This window comes from Oreochromis aureus, linkage group 6 (genome assembly GCF_013358895.1).
Source record: "Oreochromis aureus strain Israel breed Guangdong linkage group 6, ZZ_aureus, whole genome shotgun sequence".
NCBI lineage: Eukaryota > Metazoa > Chordata > Actinopteri > Cichliformes > Cichlidae > Oreochromis > Oreochromis aureus.
The window spans coordinates 41,593,446-41,620,169 of NC_052947.1; the positions used below are offsets into that span (position 1 = coordinate 41,593,446).

Below are 26,724 nucleotides of genomic sequence, written 5' to 3' on the forward strand. Positions count from 1 at the left end.
TCCCCGTCTCACGGCTCTCTGTCTCCCCCTGCAGGCAGCTGTCCAGCGAGCAGGCCATACTGCAGCAGACGCTGCAGAAGGAGTCAAAGGTCAACAAGCGGCTGTCCATGGAGAACGAGGAGCTGCTGTGGAAGCTGCACAACGGCGACCTGCTGGCGAGCCCCCGCCGCCTCTCGCCCACCTCCCCCTTCAGCTCGCCGCGGAACTCCGCCTCCTTCCCCACAGCTGCGCCGTTATCGCCCAGATAACCCACCGGCCCCCCGCGCTCCCCCCTCCCGAGTTGGAGCGGTGCCGCTGGACGTGAAGCCATCGCAGACTTGTACAGTTTTCAATAAATATCTTATTTTGAAAAGACGCTGCAGCGGCACCGACGCACTTAAACCAGAGCGCGGCTCCGGGCCGAGCTCGCCGTCTCGGAACGCCCGGTCCTCCTCGGAGCGTTCTTCCTCCTCTGAAGAAACCAGCAGGCACGCCTCAGGGTCTGTACATAGCTCCTCCTCCCTGACCGCTGCTCCGCTCGCCTCCTCGGGGGGAAACCTTGGATTCGTGGATGTTTGTGGAAACGCTCCGGGCTGTTTTGGTTCCACGGATCACAGACTCTTTTTTTTTTTTTTTTTTCCCCCTCCAAAGAGCGAAGCTCAATCAGCGTCCCGCCTGGGACGGAATCACGCCTCGCACAGACCTCTGCCCTGTCACGACCTCGACCTTAACCTGCTTTGTGGAATGTAATCACCCGTGGATGTTCGACGTTGGGGGCCGGCCTCAGAGCCAGATATGCAGACCAGTGCCCAATCAGAACGGAGTCTGACCTGCTGTGCCGTGCCCCTCCCTCACTGACACACTGGCCTGTTTTACTGTTTCTGTTTGTCCTGAAAAACCTCAGATTTACCTAGAATGCCTCAGTGTATAATGTTCTTTTATTTTGGACAGAATAAATGCGACATGACATCATACGAAGGCGCTCTGACTTTATTTCACAGCATCAACGCGACCTCAGCTTCACGGAGCGCCTCGGCCCGCCGCCGGGACCAGGTTAGGACCTCCTGACAGGTAAACGTCCGCTGGAGGCGGCGCTTCGAGGTCGGACGCTCGAATCATCATGACGACAGACTTGATGGAGTAGGCCCAGCCGTGCCACGTGTACCACACCACGCCGTCGTCCGTCATGGCTTCGAACGGCCCGTCGTAGTAGTGACCGTTCAGGTTACCTGCGTTACACCTGTGAGGGGGAAGTCACAGAACAGTCAGCTGACACGATCGGCCAATATCAGCTGCTTTAACAGTGCTCTGCTCCACTTAAAGGGACAGTCCACCCAAAATCAAGTGAGCGTTTATCCTGATAGTTCAGCGGCAGAGACGAAAAGTTTCACTTTGATGATCGAAGCACCGAAAACGAACCGTGAGAACCTCAGCAGCATGAACCCCGCTGGGTTTCATTTTAAGGGATAAAAAGTTCAGATTTTTCTAACTGAGTTTAAAAAGACCTGAACTCTGATTATAAATCAGAGCCGTCACGAGAAATGCACAGATTTCTGCTGCTGGGACGTCAGGATGTAACGTTTTGTTGGGCTGCAGAAAACTTCAAAGTTTGGGAATGGCTTCATTAGGGAACATAAGGAGGCAGAAATCATCCGAGCTGATTATTAACCTTTAGTTAAAGTTCACCGTCCTTTAAACCAAACTTTAACTTTATTTATAAAGCACTAAAAACAGCAGCCACTGAACAAACACACACTTCAAAGCTCTTTGTGCAAAGACCTGAAAACAGACACATAAAGATCTTCATCTCCACGCGTTCTCACGAAAGGTGTTTGATTTTATGAAATTAACACAAAACTGCAGAAATGAAAGACGAACAAAGAAACTCTGCACGCAGCAGCAGCTGAAATTTAAATCTGAATATCTGAGGCTGAATCACATTTATCAGTAAAATGTCAATTTCCCGGGGTCACGGTGTTGGCGAGTGCTGCTTGGCCCCGTCGCTCTGTCTCGTGTGGATGACCGACTCTACAGCTCAGAGTTTTGGTGTACTGTCCCTTTAAGCCTGCAGTAAACCTGTGCGCGTCGCCGTGCGCGTCTCACCTGCTGAACCACCAGCCCGACTTGCTGTGTCTGACGCACTGAACGTCGGCGTCGATGCAGTTTGGCCGGTCATAGGTGCTGAACTTCACCCCGTCTGCACACGGACTCCCCGGTCCCGCCCCGTGGGCGTCGGCCAGAGCGTCGCCAGCGTTCCCGGTGAACTCGCCCAGATGTAACTGGTACTGATCCTTCAGGTGAGAACAGAGTGTGATCAGGCTCACACCTGCAGCGTGACCTTCAGCGAGGACATTTCATTTCACTTTACAGCCGAACCCTGAATGTTTGACGTGAACCTCACGGGTCGATGGCAGCGAGGAAGACCACACGCTGAAACTGCGAGTGCTGCGGGAGCTCACAATTGCAAATCTGATGCTCAGATTCATCGCAGCCAGTTTGTTCAGCTTTTACTGCACTTCAGCAACAGCTGATTAATCAAAGACAGCTTACACATACTTAAAAAGAAATATGCAGTAAGCAGTAACCCAGGTTATTGTTCTGAAGCTACATTTAACGACGCCCTTTAAATGCATCATTTTCACAGCCTTTAAAGGCCTGACTGCGAGGCCACACCTGGGTTCAGGTTTAACGTAAGGATCAGGTTTGGGTCCTCCTAAAACAGCAGCAAACAGCTCGTCTCGTGGTGACCGGAGCGTCGCGTCATCGCTCCGACACTCTGGAATATTCTGCAGCTCCTCCCCCTGCTGTTAGTTTATCTGTGTGTTTATGCTCAGCAGTGCAGGAACACTGAGAGAGGGAGAGGAACGCCGATGGGAACAGAGACCGGCGCTGACCTTGATGCTGCTGCTGGTCCGGACCGTAGTCTAAATAAGAACGAGTGTTATGAGAAACCGATAGGTGGTCAAAGGTCAGGGAGAGGCTGTAAAGTGTTCTGAGGATCAGATTTAATTTAAAACTGAGGAGTTTCCATGGTTACTTCAGTTTCACCTGTTCGCCTTCCACCTTGAAATTCTTGTACTCGGCGTAGCGCTCGTTCCCCTCAAAGTCCTCCATGTTGATGCGCAGGTCATAGTTCCCTAAAAACACAGAAAGCATCAGACACACACACACACACACACACACACACACACACACACACACACACACACACACACACACACACACACACACACACACACACCTTGTGATGTCAGATGGTGCAGGGGTTCGTTGCCCAACCAGAACTCTCCAGCAGGAGAGAAGAGGTCTCCGAATCCATGCTTGTACTCCACCCACGCCCTGCGCGTACACACACACACACACACACGCGCACACGCACACGCACACACACACACGATGACACATTTGTTTGCACTGTTAAAGTGTTCACGTGTGTAAAGGTGACACACCTGTCGAAGCTCTCTTTGCCGTCTCTCCTCCTCTGGAAGACGGTCCACCCTCCTCCGTGGTTCATGTCACAGTACACGCTCAGCGCCGTGGGAGCGCCGTCCGGCCGAATCACGTACAGCCCGCTGGCCACGTTTCCATCCTCAAACACCTCGGAGCAGTCTACATATATATATATACACACACACACACACACACACACACACACACACACACACACACACACACACACACACACACACACACACACACGCGAAAAGTTGGTGCCTGATGAGGAAAAGATCCCCGGTTCAATCCCAGGATGAGTGTAATAAAATAAGCATTCCTGGGTTTCTGATTTTGTGACGCTCTGTGTAGACATGGTTTGTTTTTTAGGTAAAGGAAAGCTTCCGGTGCTGACGATGACGGGTTTGATCCACACACGGTGGACACAGCCGTACCCCTGTAGAGGTCGTCGAGGCCCAGGTACGAGTTGGGGATCTGCTGCAGCTGCTGCGCCTGGCTGCTGTGGAGCTCCTGGATGTAGCGGTGCTGCTCACTGATCACGTTTATCAACCCCTGGATCTCCGCCTCCAGCCGGCTCACGCTCTCCTCACACGGCACCGGCGCCTGGACAGGAGGATAAAAAAGCTCCCCTCAGGCACTCGGCAGTAATGAAGAAAGTGTGAGAAGATCATTGGTGTCCTCATCATTGTTTCTGTGATCTACTCTAAATCCTGACTGAAGCTCGTCACATCAAACGACTGAAACCCTGATTTATGAGACGATTTCAAGGACTTTAAAATTCAATTCAATGTATTTATATAGCACTCTTCACAGGATAAAAACCACAACGTGCTTCACAGTAATATAAAAATCAAACATACAGCACAAATCTAATTAAAAGCCAATCTAAATAAATGAGTCTTAAGCTGCTTTTTAAAAGAATAAATACAATAAAGGCAACGTAATGATGGAGGGAGAGCATTCCACAACCTGGGGGCCAGCGCTCTAAAAGATCTATCACCTCTGGTCTTAAAACGAGTTCGTGGGACGACCAACAGCCTTTGATTAGATGATCTCAGGCTGCGAGAGGGAGCGTGGGGTTATAAAATATCAGAAATGTAGGTAGGGGCATCACAATTCAAAGCTTTAAAAGTCAGTACCAAGATTTTAAAATGAATCCTAAAATGTACAGGAAGCCAGTGTAACGAACGTAACACTGGTGTAATGTGCTCTCTTTTTCGTGTCTTAGTTAAAAGCCTTGCAGCAGCGTTCTGGACTAACTGGAGACGGTCAAGATTTCTTTTGCTCAAACAAAGAAAAAGACTTAAAATAATCTAAGTGAGAAGAAATAAAAGCATGAATAACCATTTCTAACTCAGATTTAGACGAAGTTCGCAGTTTGGAGATGTTTCTTAGCTGAAAAAGGCCGTTCCTAATTAACTGGCAAGAGTGTTGTTCTAGGGACATGGCAGAATCAAAGATCACACCGAGGTACCTGAGGCTCGGGTGAACAGATGAGCCAAGAGAACCAAGATGCTGTTTGATTAGATGCATCTGGCTGTCAGGGGCAATAATTAATGTTTCTCACTTCTCAGAGTGTGAAATGAAATTATTTTAGTTTCTGCCTATGAAACTCCTGCAGGAGAAGTGCAAATACTTCAATATTAATACATACAAATACATGCAATACATGCAGTTTGAAATCCATATTTATGATGCTGAAATCGTGTGAAGCTGGGAATCTCATCCAAACGATATAAAAGCCAAGATTAAAGAATCATCTTTTAAACACTGATGCTTCACCTGCAGCGTGGAGGTAAAGGTCAAAGGTTATTGGGATTACTTTTAGTGAAGGTACTTTTTGTAATTGCATCCTGCAGATGTGAATGAAAGCGTTCACCAGCAGGGGGCAGCGTGTCACAGTGAGCACATGCTGTTTAACGTTGATTCCTTTGTCCGCCTTCACTTCATCAACATGCTTCGTGTTTTTAATGTAAATATAAACGTGTTATTAAATACTGAAGTTACACTGACTCACTGCTCCCTCGTGTGGAACAAAATGGTATTACATGAACGTCCAGCTCAGTTCTAGTTTAACTCTAATGTAGATCTTTTCAACAGAATACGGAGATATTTGGGCAGCATGTGTACATGGTGTTTGTTTCTTAGTTTAAAGGAAGTTAGCAGACGTCCTTTGAGCACTGCATCGATACATCACAATGCTGATGGGTATGAAGCTGTTTAAAATTAGAGCTGAAGCTTGAACAGATAAGGAGTTATCAAAGTGTGGTTTAAAAATGTAAACATTGAAAACCTCGATAAGCCAAAATAAAACTGAAATATGATCATTGCTGTTTATTTCTAATGTTTGTATTTTACTCTGAACGTCCGACGTTTAGAAGCTGTAACAATAAAGTAAATCTTCAGCATTCAGTTTTTATTCTGTTCCTGTCATTTATTCATGTTAGTTTCGTTGATGTAAATACAAATCCTGAGAGACTGAAGTCCAAAAAAATGAAATAATACCAGTGGGATGAATTTCTTGTTCTGTGCAGTAAAAATGAATGAATCTAAACTAATTTCAGCACCAAGGTTCTCATTTTTCAATGAAAGAAAGTCATCAGAGAATGACTCTGGTCTCTGGACCACTGAGATCTGTCCCTGTGGACAGATCTCAGTGGTCCAGAGACCAGAGTGGACAGATCTCAGTCTGCGCTTCCACTGGAACTACTTTCTGCCATACAAAACGACGGCTGCATTTTTCACCTCCCTGTCATCAGTTTTGTGAGGACCCAAATCTCAGAGATACTTAAAAGCAGGAAGTACAGAGTGCAGACTGCACGAGGAGAACTATGTGACATGGACGCTCAGTTTCTTACCGCCACAGAGGAAGCCAGGTGAAGCAGAAAGGCCACCGAGGTCCTCAGCGTGGCCATCATCGGGACTCCCATCGACTCGCTGCCCCGACCCTCCTTCTTCGATTAGCCTCTCTGCCTCCGCCTCCTCTGACTTTAAGCCCCGTCGGGAAGGCTGGTGTTGGTCCATCGCTGCACAGCTGTGGGGGAGCCTCCATCTAGTGGCTGCAGTGACTGAGCCAGCAATACCAACTGTACACAACAAAGATAATGACGTGATCACCAGTGAATGAGTCAGGAGACACATAAATAAATGCTAAAATAAAAACATGTCTATACACTTATTTTTATCTACTTCTCTGTGAGCTGTGCAAATCTCACTGTATTATCAGAATCAGAATACTTTATTGATCCCAAGGGGAAATTATTAATAATTATTTTATTTATCAGAACTGATATGGTATTTATTTCTAAGTAGTTATTAAGTTTTATTCAGCAGCAAACAAACACAAATGTTGTATAATGTGCATGAGTACACATTTTATTACTGGCATTAAATTTAACTCAATGAATCATTAAGTGCATTTAAAGTAAACATTATTTTAATTTTCAGCTAACTCCCTTTATTTGTGTCATTATTAATCTTCTATACCGCAAAACGTAACACCGCGTAGTTAGTTATATTATAGCATATTTAATATATACATTAAAAACAAAACATGCGACTCCGGTGGGACTCGAACCCACAACCTTTGAATCACCCCTCAAGTGCTTGACTAGAAGTCCAATGCGCTATCCATTGCGCCACGGAGCCACCTGTTGCACAGGAGGCAATGATAAGGTTTTAACACTGTCTTTCCACACGAGGCCCTAGCAAGATGGTTAATCTGCTAATACTGCGCCCGTGTCTGCTACACAAACTATAATGGTATAAAATAGCACTTTAATGCTAACGTTAGCTTAGCACCGCTGCTAGCTGCTGTCAGCCGGGCTGCTTCTCCTCCGCTCTCTCTCCGTTAGCTCACACATGGAGGTTCAAGCTCACCGATATTTCCACCGCCTGAATAACAAACGTGAAGCTCGCTCCCCTCCCCCCAGCTCTGTCCTCAAAGACAACTACTCGTCCGACACTGATAAGATTTGCTTCAGCAGAAACAACGTCGCCGTGTGTTTAGGAGAGCAATGAGTCGTGTCTGAGTTGCAATTTGAGGGTTCATTGTGTGATTTTAGCAGCAGTGTTTTTACTGTGAAATTCTTAAAAAACGGAAGTGATATTTGTGTTTTGAAAAACTAGAAATGTCTGCGAGATCATGCAGGACCAAAATCAAATATGTCCGATATATCGTGACGTGAAACACGAGGTGAACAGAGAAGGTCACCTGCGTTACTTTTACTAGCTTTGTGGTAATCTTCTATCGGACTAACCAGGTTCTTGTTGAACCCGTGTCGGGAATGTGCCAGAGCCCGGATAGCTCAGTCGGTAGAGCATCAGACTTTTAATCTGAGGGTCCAGGGTTCAAGTCCCTGTTCGGGCATCAAATTTTTTCGCCCTTTTAGTTAAAGAACCTGTTCAAAATGAGCCCACACATTCTTTACATTACTGCAGTGAGTCAAATATAGATTTTATGTTTTCATTGTAAGAGTAAATGTTAAAACGCCTATGACAGGACCTCCCACCCACTCCATGATGTGCTGGCCAGTCACAGGAGCACACTGAGATTACCCATAATGCACCAGTGAACGACACAGAAAATCATTCCTCCCTGTACACAGTGTTGCCAACTTAGCGACTTTGTCGCTATATTTAGCGAGTTTTCAGACCCCCTAGCGACTTTTTTTCTTAAAAAAGTCGCTAAAAAAAGACGTGAAAGCGCGTATCCCTTTTACTCTCAACAAGCAGCGGGTGCTGTAACACAGTCAGTTCTTCTTTTACTCTTGTACTCTTATGCTGTTTTGTGGATCACAAGGTTTAAAACTACTTATAAACACACACACACAAAGTAACTCCACCAGAGTGCCTATTTCGGGTCACTTTTGCCGGTCCAAGCCCGGGTAAAGGAGCAGGGTTGGAATTGTGACATTAAAAAAACAATAATTGCTAAAAGAAATTTAATTTGTAGTTCTAAATAAACTCTAAATGCATTTAGGACCTTTTTTACTCACTTTATGTCTCTTCCACGATGTTATTTCTCTCTCCAACAACATAGGTTACAATTATATTAGCGTGACCAATTATGCAAATTAGGTGATGACGTCATTTAGCGACTTCTAGCGACTTTTAGGACAGCCAATAGCGATTTTCCTTACTGAGGAGTTGGCAACACTGCCTGTACAACTCCTCAGTCTAATGCACAGCACACAGAGCAGCAGTTACACTCATTTGCAGATGCTCTATGGTGAAAATATCAAAGTTTTACAGGTTACAGTCAATCATATATATTTAATCGCTGTAATAATCCAGAATAGCATTGCTTTTGATAAAAATGAGCATTTTGTTAGCCAGACTGAGGTGCTGGGAGGGACGATCTCGTACCTGGTTGTTATAATTTCTGTCATAATCGCTAGCAGAGCTTCTGTCAGGTACTTTTATTTGTATCTGTTATTTAGGGTGGCCCACATGGGTCCAATTTGGGACCAGCTCTCCTTTGTTAGGTACATAAGTAAATGACACAGAGCCCATTTCTGTAAGCATGATAATTCAGTTTTATTAATAGAGTACATGCCGTTTCAGTGAAAACATTCAGACAGATGGAGCACAGGAATGAGACATGTCTGCAGTCTGAGAATAAAAGCCTGCAAAGTTAAAATTATAATTAAATAACTGTTAACTCTGGATTGTTCAGGAATATCAAAGTGTGACAACAACCACGAGTCTTTGCAGTGACCTCTGCTTATCCTTACCAGGTCTCAGCGGAGCAGGACCCTATCCCAGACACCCTGTACAGGTCGACAGGCTGACAAGCAATCACATTCGCACTTACATCTATGTGAATTTCAGAATCATCATTAACCCCACTGTGGACTCTGGGAGGAAGCTGGAGTATCCAAATATTGCCTTAGAATTGAGGTAAAATTGAAGTTTCCTCCAAAGTAAAAAAAACAACGAATTCACATATTTTCAAGACTCAAAATCAGCATGAGGCTGCTGTAGGTGTGAGTCCAGTTAATAACAAAAACCAATCAGTCAGAATCTGAAAACAAAGATGACCAAAACCACAGTGTCCCCAGTGAAAATGTTCCTCACACAGGATCAGATCAGTTTTCTAGTTTGTGTTATTAACAGGAGTGATCAGCAGAGGTGCAGAGTTTTTACCATCATCACTAGTACAGGGACAAAAGTAGGAGAAGAGCTTCTCTGTGAAGGAGCAGCCAGTGAACGAGTAGATCAGAGCTGCAGCATCTACGTCATAAAAGGAGACCAGACCCTCCTCATAGTCCACAAACACCCCCACCTTCTCAGGACCAGACTGGAGAGAGAGACGGACTGGAGGGGCAGTGCAGGCACTGTACTCACTTCCATCTCCCAGACATACAGTCCAGAGACCGTCCCCAGGACTGTCCCTTCCTGTTGATCGACTCTGTGGCCACTCCTAAGTCCCAGTCAGTCTTTCCTTTAACCTGAACCTCAAAGTAAAATCTGCCTGAAGAGAAACTCTGCTCTCCTAAAACACAAACACAGTAAGAAAATCTCTCTGGGTTGTCCGGAAGTTTCTTCCTCACATCACCACACTTCACTTGTTTACCATCATCAGACAGGATGAGTTTAGGATTTGCTGTATCAGGATCCAGAGTCACATCCACTGCATACTGCTGGACCCTCTTCAGCTCTGCAGCCTCAAACAGCTTCTTCATGTGTTTCCAGAGTGTCTCCACAAATCTCTCCACAGTCTCCTCATATGATGGTGGACGGACTCTGACCTCTGTCCAGTCCTTGGTGGGTGCAGCAGCTTTCAGGGAGGAGAAGCTTTGGAGGAGGTGGAGGTGGTCTTCAGAGTGTGAGAGCTGCTCCACCTCAGAGCTTCTCTCCATCAGCTCAGAGATTTCCTGTTCCAGATCTTTGATGACACCTTCAGCCTGTTTCTCTGTAGTTTCCTGTTTGTCTTCGATCTCCTTTATGAGCTCCTTCAGGCGTCTCTCAACAGACTCCATCAGAGCTGTGAGGACCTGAACACCTTCTGCTTTCTGTCTGTCTGCAGCATCTTTGCTCATCTTCACCGACTCTTTGATCTCCTGAATCTTCAGTCGTCTCTTCTGGATCATCTGCTGAATCTCAGCCTCTGTCTTCTCCAGCTCTGCCTTCTTTCCTTCATATTCTTCTCTCAGAGGAACAACTTCATGAGTCTTGTGGTCTAAAACAGAGCAGAGCATGCAGACACATGTCTGGTCGGTCTTACAGAACAGCTCCAGATGTTTATCGTGCTTCCTACACATCCTGTTTTCCAGGTTCTCCACAGGCTCAATCAGCTGATGTCTTTTCAGACTTGTAGCTGTCAGATGAGGCTCCAGGTGAGTCTGACAGTAGGAGGTCAGACACACCAGGCAGGACTTCAGGGCCTTCAGTCTGGTTCCAGTGCAGACGTCACAGGGAACTTCTGCTTTCTGCTGAGCTTCATGTCTGGGTTGAGCCTCACCTGAGGTCTATTGTAAAATGCCTTTTTACATACTGTACACTGAAATGGAAAATTAATATCCCAGTGCTGAGTGATGCACTTTTTGCAGAAGTTGTGTCCACAAGGTGTGGTGACCGGATCAGTGAACATATTTGGACAGATGGGGCACAGAAGCTCATCATCAGAGAGCAGATTGGTGGCAGCAGACATGTCTGCACTCTGAAAACAGAAGTCAAAGTTAATATTGTCATTAAATAATAATTGTGGGTTATTTAGAAATATGAAAGTGTGACAACAACCATAAGTTCAAGCAGTGACCTCTAGATATTCAGTTCAATTTTAAATTCACTTTTATTTATATAGCAACAGCAGTCGCCTCAAGGTGTTGTATTCTGTAAAGACCCTACAATGATACAGAGAAAAGCCCAATGACCAGGCGACCCCTTATGAGCGACAGTGGGAAGGAAAAACTCCCTTTTAACAGGCAGAGGCAGAACCAGGCTCTCCCATGTTGGCTTCTCTTCATTGGTTCCTCGTTAAATCCATTCAGGCCATGGAAAAGACTTTTGGTCTGCCTCATAGTAATTCGGGCAAACCATCAGGCGACTCCGGAGGGGGAAGCTGTGGTCTACTCACAAGGTGGGGTCCTTGGGGTCCTAACCCTAACCCTTCAACAGGTGGCCAACGACATACTTTGAGGACCTCCCTAATGCCACTGATTGATCTTCTATGAGGCAGAGGCTGGGAATTACTCGACCATCTCTGAGGGCGAGGTCACCGAGGTAGTTAATCAACTCTCTGGAGCCCAGGCCCCTCGGCTGGATGAGGATCGCCCTAAGTTCCTGAAGGGCCTGGATGTTGTAGGGGTGTCATGGTTGACACACTGTGATACTTTCGGTGGAGAAGTGGGTTGGTGCCTCTGGATTCGCAGACTGGGATGGTTGTTCCTATCTTTAAGAAGGGGGATCGGACAGTGTCCTTCAACTACAGAGGGATCACACTCGGTCCTGGAAAGTAGAGTTTGTGCATTTATAGTTTAACCTCAGACACACAAGGAACAATGCAGATTTCATCCTCTTAAGTTTCAGTTCAAGTGTGTGTGGGAGTTTGCCCATCGAGTCTACAGTTGTGGACTTGGAGAAGACATTCAGTGACATCCCTCAGAGGATGGGAGCTGCTTTGGGAGCGTCTCATAGTCCTCAGCCTCTCCTATAGTCAAGAACTCTGGGCAGCAACTGAAAGACAGTGACTGCAGACACAAGCTACAGAAATGAGCTTTCTGCAAAGGGTGGCTGGTTACTGGCTACTTCTCCACATTAAAAGCAGCTAGTTTGGTGGTTCAGGCATTCGCCTCATTCAAAATCCTGCTCCTCACATACAAGGTCTTAAATAATCAGGCCCCATCTTATCTTAATGACCTTGTAGTACCATATCACTCTATTAGAGCACTTCGCTCTCGCACTGCAGGCCTACTTGTTGTTCCTAGAGTATTTAAAAGTAGAATGGGAGGCAGAGCCTTCAGTTTTCAGGCCCCTCTTCTGTGGAACCAGCTTCCAGTTTGGATTCAGGAGACAGACACTATCTCTACTTTCAAGATTAGGCTTCAAACTTTCCTTTTTGATGAAGCATATAGTTAGGGCTGGACCAGGATACTTTACTGATCCCTAAGGAAATTATGCGGCTAACAGTAGCTCCAACATAGTAACAGTAACAGTTTAAACTATTCAAATAATACAATATGTTACAGAGTTTACAAATTTAAGAAATAGCACTAATGTATTATAGTTATAGGGCTGGATCAGGAGACCCTGAACCCTCCCTCGCCTCTGTCAGTGCGCCCCAGGGCAGCTGTGGCTACTATGTAGCTTGCTATCGCCAGTGTGTGAATGTGTGTGTGACTGGGTGAATGACTGAATGTAGTGTAAAGCGCTTTGGGGTCCTATGGACTAGAAAAGCGCTATACAAATGCAGGCCATTTTTACCATTCCCTTAGTTATGCTGAAATAGGTGTAGACTGCTGGGGGCTTGTGTTTATATGCCACTCTGCATTTCAGTTATTATTCATCTCTGGCTCTCTTCCACAGTGTGTCTTGGTGCTCACTTCCTCCCCTCAACCCTAAGCCGCTGTTACAACTGAGTATTTCCTTCCCACTGTTGCCAAATTGGGTTTTTCTCTGTATTATAACAGGATCATGATATAAGCACCTTGTCGTGATCTGGTCTAGAAGTGAAGTGAACTTCCTGTCATGCGCCCCAGCAGACTTCAAAAGTGCCTTGGTTTGACAGGCATGTGACCCTAAACATGTGTTTCAGCTGTTGCAGGCAAACCTACAGTCAGCTCAGTTAAAACGGATGAGTTTAATCTTCAGTTTTTACTAATTATGTGAGGTTTTTATTTTTAGGTCTCAGACTGAGTGAAAATGGGACATTTTTCTTATTAGCTCATTTGAAATTTGACCTCAGTCTGTATCAAGTACTCTGTTGCACCAACCAACCAAATCAAGTCAAGTCAAGTTGGCTTTATTGTCACTTCAACCATATACAGTTAAAACGAAACAACGTTCCTCCAGAACCAAGGTGCTACATGCAACATAAATTACAACATAAATTAACAAAAACTATCTAACTATCTAAGGAAAACTTGGTAGGTAGTAGCTAGGTAGTGGAGGAACAGTAAACATTCCTTAGTGTAGCAGCAAAAATTAGGAAGTAAAGAAGTTAGTGCAAAAAATCCAGTAATAATATTGTGCAAAAGAGCATTTACAGGTTGGTGTGTACGATAGTTTGGTGGTGTAGGTCAGTGTGTTTGCGCTTGTGTTGATTAGTCAGTCCAGTCTCAATGCTTTGAGGTAGTTGAGTTAAGCTGAGTGATAGTGTTTTTGTGTGTGTGTGTGTGTGTGTGTGTGTGTTTGTGCTTACTTCTGTAGATGTGGAAATATTCACTCTAATCACATGAGCCAAGGTGTGACACCCGCTTTCACACCTTGGCTCATGTGATTAGAGGATCACCAGGGGGTCCTTTGTCCCTCCTTGGGGGGATACTCCCACTGGGTTTAAATCTGGGACTCTCCACCATTCGACCCTTAGAACTGAAGAAGCTTCTCGGATGAGAGGTGAAACGTCTTCAAGCAACTTAAAGAAGTCCAGACGCTTTTCTTTGCAAGCTCCTTTGACTACGATGACCTGGATGACTGAGAACCTTCACAGACAAATATTCAAGTACTTTAATGTAACTGAATATTGAACTTTCCATATTTAATGTGTAAGTTTATTTCTTTATGACTTTGTGTTTATAATCCTGGAAAATTAAATCATACAAATAAAAATTTTCAACTTCAGGCATGCTCACAGAACCACAGACTGTATATTAAAGATGGATGTAGCTTCCGGTGATGTATCGAATGTAATCGTTAAATTACGAGACAAGTTTAATAAATACGGAGGACCAAGAAAGTCTAAAAATTTCATCAGTTAATAATTAAATGGGGCAATTCAATACGCATTAGTAAATGCAATTATAAATTATTAATATCTAAATAAAGTAATTATTTAAACTGTAAAGGAGGAATTCTATTTCTAAGGAACTATTAAAAGCTGAAAGGAAAAAAAACATCAAATCACTCAAAAATCTTTGTTAAAAATATTAATTTGAAATAATTTAAAAACAGGTTTTTCAAAATAAAGGAGAATCAAGTGAATAGATGGAGATTATAGATTTATCTCTATGATTCCTCCTTTTCAAATCCACGTCCTTCCCGTTGGCTGCTGGGTTACATCTGGGATGAACTCTTTTGGTCTTTGGAGGAAAATCGCAGTAAGAACGAGTCGAGTTTCAGAGTGTTGGTTCCCTTTTATTCCCCTCGCCGTTAACGGTAACGTCATCATGTACAGAAACATCACACGATTATTATTTAAAGCATGGCTACGATTTTCCACATGTTGTATAAAACGACCTCATAACAGGATCAGCTGCTACTTTACTCCTGAAACACAGACTGTATAACAAAGATGGACAACAGAGTGGAGATGAACCCGTTTCAGTACAGCTGTGATGTCATCCACCTTTATTTACACTCAGGCAGGAGGATGGTAAACCACAGCCACGTGTCATTGCTCCGCCCACAGCGTGAGGCTGCAGGGACTTCCCCGAACCTTCTAGTAACAGCAAAAAACCCCGAGCTGAACCACAGATTCATCAAACAGTCCTCCGTACGCGGAGGCTCAGCGGGTCACGTGGAATCAAACACACAGATCACAGAGAGACAAACCCACCAACCCCGACCAAACAAGCAGCTAAAATCAAAAAGTGACGTCAGCGTTCATCAGCTCCTCCTCCCGTCTGTCGTTATTGGTGACGCAGAGTCACAGCTGGCAGGTGTTCGCACTCAGGAGAAGAAGAGCTGCTCACACAGGCGCCGCGTCTCCTCCGGGCTGGACACCTCGTGGCCGACGGTCCGGGGGTCGCAGTAGATCTCGTAGTCGTTTCCTCCCTGACGTGAAGACAGAGACGCACAGAAAGATGAGCCGTGCTGCAGCTGAAGATTCAACGAAGCGGCGCTTTAAACGAGTTTGGTGAAAAAGTTTTGCCCCAAACTCGCTGCAGTGTAAACATCACACATCTGTGTGTCCTCCAAACACAGCGTCAAACAGCTGGAAGTGTTGCATGGTGGCCAGTGAGCACATGTCAGATGTTTGAAACAGCCTCTAACAGCAGGTTAAGTTCCACCCTGGGCCTTAAAAACATGAAACAATGAGCCTTGTAAACCCTGCCGGCCTCTCTAGGGCCTGAAGCTTCATTTGTCTATACCAGCGGTGTTAAACATAAGGCCTGGGGACCAGAGCTGACCTAATGAAGACTCGAACATTCACACACCGGCGTAATAAAGACGAACAACGAAAGGACAGAAACTCCTCTGAGTGACCTCACAGGAAGGAAAACAAGTTGAGTTTGATCATCACAGTCTGAGTAACCTTTCTGTGCAGTCACAGAGTCACGCGCTTTTCAGGGGGCGTTTCAGCGGCCCGGCCCACTCAGGGTTAAAGGTGCTGAATGTGGCCCACGATGGAAACGACGTCCTGCTCTATAACACACTGTTTGCATATTGACACTGCAGACGTGCTGCACTGATGTTCTGGGTACAAACTAAGGGAGTAACTGCCTGCAGTCAGACAGAGTTTCAATTCACTTAATTTAAAATTACAGTATAAGTGTTATTATTATTATTATTGTTATTATCATCCATTTATGTTTTTCAATTTTATTTTATTTATTAAACATATAAATACTTAAAGTCAGCCACGCTAGAATAAGGAGGAGACAGGTGTCACCTGGAGTCAGGTGTTGACTCCAGAATAAGCCACTCATTAAAAGTACTTATGATGTAAGATTACATTCCCAGAGTAACCGCGCTGCTTAAAGTTACTTACAGCTGTGACAACCTGACCTGTTACCTTCTTATCCTAGCCTGGCTGACTTTGAGTATTTGCTGTTTTCTTCTCCACCTGCACAGATTTTGTGATGATAGAAAGAATCTATTGATTTCTGTTTTTGGTCTCAGGCTGTAAACTGTACATTTCTGCTGTTAGGCTGTAACATGGGGACTGACTCACTGCTGCCCCTGCTGGACACAACAGGAGCTGCAGTGTTCAGCTTGGTGAGAGTGTGCTGCTGGATCCAGCTGTACTTCAGGAATAATGAAACCGGTGTTTCCAGGACCGACCCTTTGACCCGACCAGCCATTGTTTACCTCCCGCTGATATTCTGCCTCTGTGAGGAGTCATGTGACACAGTTTGCATACTCACAGGTTTGGTCTTATCTCCAAAGAAGTGGATGGTGGAGTAGTCGTCCTTCTCCACGATGCCCAGGCAGTACCTTTTATCCCAGCCGTCAGGAAACACGTCAAAGCTGATCTGACCTCCTGCGGACACACAAAGACCGACAGGTTGCAGGAAACGAGGGCGCCACTTGCATCACAGTGAGGCAGGACAGCCACGCCGCCGCCTCTGACCGTCTCAGTTTGTTTCAGCCGGTTAAAGGCCCGGGTCAGTGAGGCGGCGTGCCGGCTGGAGCACACTCACCGATGGAAAACGAGAGTCCTTTTCCTTTGAACTCCTCCTTTAACACGGACACAAACGTCTCTCGGATTTTCTCCTTCTGTAGGAAACAAACACCACCTTCTTCATTTCAGCAACAGCTTCAGGCAAAAGATCCAAACTCAGTACTTTTACCTCTACAGTACATTTTTAATCAGAACAAGCTAAAACCTACCAAATGTACCACAAACAGACATCTTTGTTAATTACAGGTGGAGGAGGCGGGTGGAGGAGCAGGTGGAGGAGGCGGGGGAGTCTGGGTTTAGGGTGAGCACGTGGGCGTTACCTTGTCCAGCTCGTAGAACTCGATCCGCTCCTCCTGCGTGCAGCTGCGTCCGATCGGAGACACGTTCAACATCCCGTTACGAAACTCCACGAAGGTCCCCCTGAGAGACGACACATGCAGTCACATGACACCCACCGCAGGACCGCACGCAGCTCCATCTCAACACCGCCACAGTCCTGATACATTTTCATGGCGAGCACTTTTACAGTTTAAAACATTTACACTGCATCCTCTCACAGCTGTGCCACGCCCACAGCCCCAAAGTGGAGGACAGCGTGTTACAGACCGTCTGCTGGATCAAACTGACACGCTCTCTGACACGCCCCACATGCCGCCGCCCCACCTGCCAGGCTGTTACACCGACACTAACCAACACACAGATGTGCTGTCACCTTTTCTTGGGCAGTTTGATCTTGGCCATGTAGTTCAGACAGAAGTTGATGAAGTCTTGCAGCAGCTCCTCCCCCATGTGGGCCTGAATGGACTGACACACACACACACACACACACTATAAATGATGATGTCATTCATTAAGGGAACAAAGGTATCCAGACCTGCCTGTCCTGAGTGTAACCTGAGCTTTGGTCTTTAGACTCATTGGAGGGTTTCCAGCATGAGCAGCTGTTCAAGGTCACATCAAATCATCCGAGTCTGGTTCAAGTCCAGACTTTGACTCGGACGCTCCAGAACCTTTATTTTGTTCATTTGAGCCAATCAGAGGTGGAGCTGCTGGTTCCTGCATGGTTCCCTGAGTCACAGCAGAGCAGCCCAGACCGTCACACGACCACCACCGTGTCTGCCTGCTGCTGGGATGTTCTCTGGATGAAACGCTGTTAGTCTGATGCAGATGTGACTCAAAGCTTCCAGAAAGTTCAGCTTCTGTCTCGTCAGCCCTCAGAATATTATCGTCCAGATGTTTGTTGGCAGATGTGAGACGAGCCTTTGTGATCTTCTTGGTCAGCAGTGGTTTCTCCTTGGACTCTCCCATCTTTGCCCCGCCTCTTTCTTATTGTTGACCTCTGACCTTAGCTGAGCCAGGTGAGTCTGCCGGTCTGCAGATGTTGTTCTGGGCTCTTCTGTGACCTCCTGGATGAGTGGTCGATGGTTTTCCAGGCTCTCACCGTGGGTCGCTGGAGTCCCACAGCCTTAGAAATGTCTCTGTGACCCTCTCAGGCTGATGATGTCACTGACTTTGCTCCTCAGCTGGTTCTTTACATGCTGATTCCAGATCAGTTACATAAAAAGATAAAACTCCGTCTCACCTGCACAGAGTGTAACTGTCCGTTCTTATACGCCACCAGGCCGTTCTCAGCAAACACGTAGTCCACCTTCTGGATCACTGCACAGAGAACCGCGACCAACAAGTGTTATCATCGCTCTGGTTACATAAGCACGGTCATGTGATCGTTTCAGCTGCATGTAAATGAAAGGACAATATCAGACAGGACACAGAGCGGCGTTCGTCTCACCGTCATCTCCCAGCTGCTCCTTGATCTTGCTGAGGTCGGACCCTCCGACGACGCCGACCCGAACCAGAGTCCTCAGCTTCTGGAGGAACTCTGCCATGTCCGGGGTCACCCGCTGAAAACACACACAGTGACACGCCCCACATTTACCGCCATGACGGGGACACACAGACGGACACACAGACGGACACAGACTCCACGACTTCTTGAGTTTGTAGTTCTGTTTGTTTTATGAACCCTAAATCGAGGAGGTCCAACTCATTTCACACTGAGGGCCACATACGGCCCACGGTGAGTGAAACTCCACTTTATGGCAGAGTAAAGACGTTTAACTGCACAATTAGTCCCTGAGATATTTAACATAAGGTAAAGAAGCGTAATTTCATCAGCTTGTCTCAGTTTTTCTAAAATAAATGATAAAATTGTGAGATTACAGAAAGTGTCCTGATAACTCGCCGCCCAGACTGCCCGAATCTAGAAACAAAGCTTTTGCTGATTTCCTGAAGTTTCTATAGCAGACAGAGAAAAACAGCAACGTCTGTCATTTATTCATCTTTTGTTGAGCTACCTTACTGTGGTCTGAATGCTGTGGAGGGTCTGTCAGCAGGAAAAGCTGCAAAACTAATTAACCCCAATATTTATGCCCTTGTTCATATTTTCCAAACCACCCATGAGGCAAACTGGAGCCTTATCTTTGACATCCCTGCACTCAACCGTCCACACGTGCGCTCAGCCAGGATTCCCGGGACGGCACAGGCTCAGCTGCTTTCCTCTTGCTTCTTTATGCAGTGATGGTTACCCGTTCTGTGCGTTGCACAAGCACAGCAGCAGCTCACTAAACCTTCCTCTTTTCCCCAAAAACATTTATTTCAAACTGGTCAGGTGTGTCGCAACACAGGAAACAAACGCTGTGAAACGCTGCGGTTGTGAAACTCGCAGTAAAAATCAGTTTATTAAAGAGTTAAAAACGCTGCACGCAGTCAAACATGAGAAGCCTTCGACTGACGAGATCAACGTCTCCGTCACTACAGGTATAAACGCCGACGTTTCTGCAGCAAAACAGAAAATCTGAGGACATCAGCAGTTTACCCGTCTGTTAATATTTAACTCCAGCTTCAGTGAAGCTTCTCTGACTCCAGTGGAGTCCAAGTTCTGCTGAAACAGAGCGAGTCTGCAACCTTTACTGCACACACTCGCAGTTAGGCCCGAGCTCCCATTTTAATTTAATTTAATCTATTTTAATTTAATTCTTTGCATCATGGATTAAACGAGCTGCTGCAAAGATTCCTGAGAGATTTTGGTTCACGCTACATCGTGACATCATTATGACATCATCACACAGGCAGCATGGATCCATGCTTTCATGGTGTTTACACCAAACGCTGACCATGTGATGCAGAAAAAATCAGGACTCATTGGTTTCCTGTTCATGGCTGACAGGAGGGGGACCCGGTGTGGTCTTCTGCTGCTGGTTCGCCATGTTGTTCAGAGATGCTTCTCTGTATACATCAGTTGTAACGAGCAGTTTAACGAGCGACTGCTGATGAATTGCTCTGAAATCAGCGAGGTGAGAACTGCTACTCACTGGACAGTTCCTTGTAAACAGAGACGGCTCTGTTTAAAGTCCCTGAAATCGTCTTTCTGATGCTCAGGCTGAACTTCAGCAGCTTATCTTCACCATGTCTGCATGCATATATACACTGAGTGTCTGACACATGATTGGTTGATTAAATATTTGTGTTAATGAGCACTTGAACAGGTGTGCCTGCTGAGTGTACCCTGTGGAAATGAAAATTTGCACTTGGCCATTCATCAGTACTTGGTTTGTCTTACTTTGCATTTTCATTTCAATGACGTCACATTTTTTAAATCACAGGATGAAGTGTTTGCAGCCTTTTACAAATTTTTGCAGCAAAACTCAACAGCTGTGGACACATGCAGGCTTAAACTGAAAACTAGAGCCTCAGGGTCATGACCCCTGCTCCACCTAAACCTTCACCTAAAGTAGTCTGCATGGGTCAGAGGTCAGGGTCACCTTCTAAAGAACGTTTTAAACAGAGGCGGAGCCAGACATTTGAAACACCCGGGGCTTAGCCCTAAAGGGTAGTATGCATGTGGGATTTTTTTTTTTTTTTTTTTTTTATGGGGGCGTAGAAATGAGTGAAAGATTAATTGGCTCTGTTTTGAGTTTTGTTCAAAAAAAGAATGACTTCATATAGGGAATAAATATATATCACATATGCAGGACACCTTAAGCTAGTTTTTTAATTAAGCAGCAAGACAGAACAAAGACGGGGCTGTATCAAGACACGAGGACTAAACCCCAATTCAACCAGACCCAGAACTGATCCGGAATTAAAACAGGTCTACAACAGTTCAAAATCAGGACTACTTAGGACTTAACCAGGACAGAACTAGAATCAAAACACTCAAAATCATCATAGACCTGCACTACACTTATTTTTTAATTCTACCAAAGTCCACTGTTTAGATTCTGAAAAGTTTATATAATTATTTAGCCTTGTTATGCAAACATGCCTGCATAACTTAATAAATATAGAATTTGAAAAATTACAAACCTAAAAAGAAACACTAGCTACGAGATACATGAGTACCTATGATACGGTGATACTTTTGGTAAACAACCATTTGACTAACATGTGTGTCTCACCTGCTCTTGTTCCATCTCTGTTCTGTCCTCATTCTCCATCTCCTCTCTGTTCCTCTCTCTCCTCTCTGCTCTCTCTCTCCTCTCTGTTCTCTCTCTCCCTCTCTGCTCCTCTCTCTCCCTCTCTGCTCCTCTCTCTCCCTCTCTGCTCCTCTCTCCCCCTCTGCTCCTCTCTCTCCCTCTCTGCTCCTCTCTCCCCCCTCTGCTCCTCTCTCTCTCCTCTCTGCTCCTCTCTCCTCTCTCTCCTCTCTCCCCCTCTGCTCCCTCTCCCCCTCTGCTCCTCTCTCCCCTCTCTGCTCCTCTCTCCCCTCTCTGCTCCTCTCTCTCCTCTCTGCTCCTCTCTCTCCTCTCTGCTCCTCTCTCCCCCTCTGCTCCTCTCTCTCCTCTCTGCTCCTCTCTCCCCCCTCTGCTCCTCTCTCCCTCTCTGCTCCCTCTCTCCCTCTCTGCTCCTCTCTCTCCCCCTCTGCTCCTCTCTCCCCCCTCTGCTCCTCTCTCCCCCTCTCTGTTCCTCTCTCTCCCTCTCTGTGCTGACAATCATCAAATATACAGTTGAAATCAGATATTTACAAACTCTTCAGATAAAAACACAAACACTTTTTTAATTGTAACATCAAATCAGACTAAATGTTTATTTTTTTAGATTGATAAATATATAAAACATATTTGTTAACTTTAAGAGTAAAGAGAGAAACTATATGTATTTCTTAATTGCAAATGGCACCAAATTGTATTCAAATTGAGCCACACTTATGGAGCTCCACAATTCTGTTCCTGGTGTTTTGGTTGACATCTCTTGATTTTCACATGTCACAGAAACAGGCTCTGTGTTTTGCCTTATATGCATCCACAGCTGTGCCACCAATTTACTCACATGGACTCTACGAACCTATCAGAAGCTTCTTCAGCTCAGAATGGAATCGGCTGGAGTTTTCTTATTAATTAACAATAAACTTAGTGTATATGTTCTCCTAAATTTGATGAAAGGGATAAAAATAGACAGCTCCCTCTTTTTATTCTGACATTTAACTAATTCAAAAGATATTTCAATATTTATTTATCCAAAACAAAACAAGTTTACTCTAAATTGATGTTGTACATTAAAAAAAATGTTCTTGTGTTTTCCATAAAGTGTATGTAAATATCTGGTTTCAGTTGTGAATATACTGCTGTGTATTGAAGTTCCTCTTGTTTTGCATAGAAATATACTGAACAACATGCAAAGCATAATATATAAAATACTACCAGAGTTTTTTCTTTGAAAGAAGCCCCTTATGTCCATTCTTGTATATCAGTGCATTACTGAAACCGATTTATTTAGCCGTGGAAGTTAACAACTTAAAATATGAAATAAACACACATGTAAGCTAAGACTCTCTCTTAAAAAAAACAGCATTGTTGTTGTTCAGCTTTTCATTTCGCCATTTGTTGATTCACTCGAAGAGCAAGTAACGTAATGTGGGTCAAGTGATCAGTTTGACATCAATCTTTCGTGATACACCGTCATATTTACATTATTTGTACAGTACGAATGATTTGCTTTGGTACCTGGTCAAACTTCAACTCTCCTCTGTCTGGCCAGTGTTGCCAACTCCTCAGTAAGGAAAATCGCATAATTGGTCATGCTAATATAATTGTAACCTATGTTGTTGGAGAGAGAAATAACATCGTGGAAGAGACATAAAGTGAGTAAAAAACGTCCTAAATGCATTTAGAGTTTATTTAGAACTACAAATTAAATTTCTTTTAGCAATTATTGTTTTTTTTAATGTCACAATTCCAACCCTGCTCCTTTACCCGGGCTTGGACCGGCAAAAGTGACCCGAAATAGGCACTCTGGTGGAGTTACTTTGTGTGTGTGTGTTTATAAGTAGTTTTAAACCTTGTGATCCACAAAACAGCATAAGAGTACAAGAGTAAAAGAAGAACTGACTGTGTTACAGCACCCGCTGCTTGTTGAGAGTAAAAGGGATACGCGCTTTCACGTCTTTTTTTAGCGACTTTTTTAAGAAAAAAAGTCGCTAGGGGGTCTGAAAACTCGCTAAATATAGCGACAAAGTCGCTAAGTTGGCAACACTGTGTCTGGCTGGCTCCGTTTCTCTCAGCGCACTCGCGGGCAGCAGCTGCCCCGCCCCCTCGCTCAGTCGCTTAGTGCCTGAGCTCGGATCATACCAATATTAGGGGGGATTTACGCACAGTCGTAAATTCAAATCGTAAACTCGTGTTTCACATTTGTCGTTCCGTCAGACACTTCCTGTTAGAGCAAAAAGCTAGCAAGACTTGATTTACCGTTACATATGTCACCTAATCTCTTCTATATTTAGCAACCACAGCGATAACATTACACTATCAATGATTATTATTATATTAATATCATTATTACAAAGATGTTTGGCCCTGACAGTCCGCCCATACTGGCTAACATCGCTTAGCGGAACCATTGTTACGTAGTTTCTGCGGAGCATTTTTGCGTGCGGAAGAACTACAATATCAACGTGGAGCCGGAAGTCGCACTGCCGGAGAGTACAGTCATGTTTGTCTGAAGGTTTGTCAGGTGCAGTGATTGTTTTATATCACTTGTGGTCTTGCCCTCGCGCGCGCGGACACATACACAAGCACGCACACATTTCCCACCTGTCTCGCGGCCGTAAGCGTGCCGTCAACGTCAAAGAGGCAGAGCGTGCTCGTGTCCACACCGGCGTCACTCATCTTCCCTCCGCGCCCGGACCCACACAGACACACTGACCGCCTCCCCGCTGCTCTGAGTGGGCTCGCCTCCTCTGCCGGTGTTCCGTAAAGGTCAGCTCGGTTCTCCCTGCACTACCTTATCGCCGCTTAGAACTACAACCAAAGTTCTTCTTCTTCTTGGGTGTGTACCAGGCTGACAGACGCACAGTGCTGCCACCTGCTGATATTTTGCAGTATCTGCGTAAGAGATTTAACAATATTAAGACATGTTATATTTACAATTTGTTTATTACTTGTTCTTACTGTCATTAATGTGTGTGTTTTGGTGAGTTTAGTTTGGACCCTTGTCTCCACACTTCCTCCTCTTCATCGTGTGCTTTTGGATCATAAACCAAACCTGTGTCTGTTCAGCTACGTTAGAGTTTAATGTTTAACCAGGAAGATTTTTCCTGTTCAATTTTGCACAGCTGCTCAGGAAAATGAGTAAATTATGAGCACAAGGTTGTGCGATAGGGTTTATCTTCATTTGATATCTCTTCAACACAACACACAGATGTTGGGACATAAAGTCTTTAATGAAACAGAAAATTACAACACTTCTACCTGTAAGCTCTTCCTGTGTTTTAAGGCCTGCTTTAGATAATTTTCCTGTTTTCAGTCCTGATATTTGAATAGTATAGAATAGAATAAACCTTTAGTATGTTACAGAGCTCTTACAGCAAGGGAAAATAAAATATAAAAGGAAGACACAAGGTGGTCCTATAAACATAAGCAATTACATCTACGGTAATTTGTTACAACAGCTAAATCATTAAACAGAACCTATAACAAATATGTCAAATGATTTAGAAATAGTTCAATCAATATAAGAAAATGAGGCTCAGCCATCTAAAAGTCACTGAAAAGAAGAAGCACAATTATAATCTTTTACAATAAAAAAAAGGAAGAATTAAAGGTGTGAAAAACATGTCCTGCATGCTGCTGGTTTGCAGTTTGGTGGGGTGACGACAACAAAAGGGGAAGAAGTGGTTCAGGAGTGTTTCATTAACATGTATTTGCCTCCCAGCGACCTCCCCACTTTACATACAGACGACCTCCTGAATAACTGTGAGGTGTGAACCCCCCGGCTCACATGGTCACCCCCAACTTCTCAGTCAATGAGCCTGTAAATCAGTTTTAATCACCTCTGTGGAGGGTCAGAGCTAAAACTGTTTTAAATGATCTATTTATGACTTATTGTGGATTTATTTCTGAGCTCATAAAGTAACTGTGAGAAATCCCCTCTGAATGCATGAAGCATGTTCAGGATTATGGCACAAAAAGAAAATTCAAATGTTTGGGAGAATTCTGCAGAATGGTGATGGAGGTGAAACATTGAGGGGAAATACCTTCAGACCTTACAATTATTAATTTATTTAAATGCACTACCTCATAGTGGCTGTCAGAATGAAGCTTGATTCATATAATTCTTTAAAAGTTGAGGAACATTTCAGGTGGAGACAGCGTCAGGTTTGCGTGCTCTGTCTGAGGATCACTGCGACTATTTCCTCCTTTCTGACTCCTCCTTTAATATTTTTGTCCCTTATTTTTCATTCACTGTTAGATAACTGCCATTCTGCAGTCTTAAAGTTTAAAATCTTTGCATTTATATTTAATAAGCTGGTTTGCAGTGTGTGCGTGTGTGTTGCTACCTCCTTTTGTTCCTCTGTAAAAGCACTGAAACATGTTCTAATGCACATGTGAGACGCTCATCACCAAACTGATGTGATTTTGATTTGGTGTTTGATTTTTAATTTTTCTACTTTGTTCTTATGTTAGACCAAGCCAGCAAAACTCCTTTCTGTTAACATAAAGATGTTTAATTTGATTCTATTTAATATAAGAAGAAGGGCAGAGTCAGCAGTACATCTCAGTGTTTCTACAGGATAAAGAAGAAATAAATAAATGTGTAAAATTACAAAAAAATGTTCTGGTAGCTTTAATTTGTATTGTTTATCTGGTACTTAATTACTTTGCTTTAGTTTGGATGAGAGCAGGAAAAGCTGAAAAACCCATAAAAATACATTTCATAAATCTTTGCCCACATTTGCCGGGCCGGATTCGACTCCTTGGGGCCGGTTTTGGCCCCTGACCTTATGTTTGACTCTCTTGCTTTAAAGTACATTTATTCTAAAATAGATTAGAGGTGTGTTTATGCTTAGATTGCATTTCTACTTGCACAGCCATACACAGGAGCCATCTTAAAGCAGGATGTCCAATATTTAATGAATATTAAAAATGTCACGTTTGCAGTTAAAGTCTGCAGCCGGAAGTTATTGTGTTGACAGCCGTCAGCGCCCGTTAAAAATCAAATGAGCAGTTTTGTTTGTATCGTCTCGTCGCTCGTTGTTGGACGCGGAAGAGCTGCAGACTCGGAGCGGATCGGCTCCTTTCGCTCTCATCTCGAAAACAAACGGTTAAGCGACGTCATCAGCAGACAGAGGTTATTTTGGAACAGCAGTGAACAAAGAGGGGTTTTTTCGCGCCCTATGTTTAAAAGCCCGGGAGCAGCCAATCAGTTTGCAGGTGACGCACACAAACGCTACGGCTGGACTTCGAGGAAAACAGCCAATCACATCGGCGAGTGCGCTGTGTGCCCTACGTTCAAAT

General features: G+C 44.6%; 3 protein-coding genes, 2 non-coding genes and 1 pseudogene across 8 annotated transcripts in view; 2 read left to right on the plus strand and 4 right to left on the minus strand.

Moving 5' to 3' along the window:
- Positions 1-953, plus strand: part of LOC116324730 (microtubule-associated tumor suppressor 1 homolog) — a 56,439-nt gene extending 55,486 nt beyond the window's left edge. For both annotated transcript variants that reach the window (XM_031745442.2, XM_031745443.2), the window contains exon 18: positions 35-953. In XM_031745442.2, the coding sequence (XP_031601302.1) occupies positions 35-248 (214 nt within the window). In that variant the 3' untranslated portion in view covers positions 249-953. The remainder of the gene's footprint in view (positions 1-34) is intronic.
- On the minus strand, positions 601-7,459 carry LOC116324731 (fibrinogen-like protein 1). 2 transcript variants are annotated; one of them, XM_031745444.2, is made up of 8 exons: positions 7,312-7,459; positions 6,291-6,518; positions 3,867-4,035; positions 3,429-3,588; positions 3,221-3,318; positions 3,028-3,116; positions 2,083-2,270; positions 601-1,219 (listed from the first exon to the last, which is right to left on the minus strand). In XM_031745444.2, exons 2-8 carry the CDS (start codon positions 6,360-6,362, stop codon positions 1,000-1,002), a joined length of 996 nt encoding a protein of 331 aa, XP_031601304.1. In that variant the 5' UTR covers positions 6,363-6,518; positions 7,312-7,459; the 3' UTR covers positions 601-999. The 2 variants fall into 2 exon arrangements, with proteins under 2 accessions (XP_031601304.1, XP_039469580.1); XM_039613646.1 differs by lacking the exon at positions 7,312-7,459 and adding an exon at positions 7,221-7,276.
- Positions 6,989-7,080, minus strand: trnar-ucu. Its single transcript is given in 2 exon segments — positions 6,989-7,024; positions 7,044-7,080. It is a non-coding gene; the product is annotated as a tRNA-Arg (tRNA).
- A 269-nt stretch (positions 7,460-7,728) lies between the features above and the next one.
- Positions 7,729-7,801, plus strand: trnak-uuu. Its single transcript has one exon. It is a non-coding gene; the product is annotated as a tRNA-Lys (tRNA).
- Positions 7,802-9,529: 1,728 nt separating this feature from the next.
- Positions 9,530-11,086, minus strand: LOC116324735 (annotated as a pseudogene).
- Positions 11,087-14,701: 3,615 nt separating this feature from the next.
- pmm2 (phosphomannomutase 2) lies at positions 14,702-24,268 on the minus strand. Of its 2 annotated transcripts, none has more exons than XM_031745450.2 (8): positions 24,022-24,268; positions 18,726-18,837; positions 18,519-18,595; positions 17,649-17,740; positions 17,257-17,356; positions 16,956-17,031; positions 16,680-16,795; positions 14,702-15,366 (listed from the first exon to the last, which is right to left on the minus strand). In XM_031745450.2, exons 1-8 carry the CDS (start codon positions 24,094-24,096, stop codon positions 15,262-15,264), a joined length of 753 nt encoding a protein of 250 aa, XP_031601310.1. In that variant the 5' UTR covers positions 24,097-24,268; the 3' UTR covers positions 14,702-15,261. The 2 variants fall into 2 exon arrangements, with proteins under 2 accessions (XP_031601310.1, XP_039469583.1); XM_039613649.1 differs by lacking the exon at positions 24,022-24,268 and adding an exon at positions 19,291-19,451.
- Between the last annotated feature and the right edge of the window lie 2,456 nt (positions 24,269-26,724).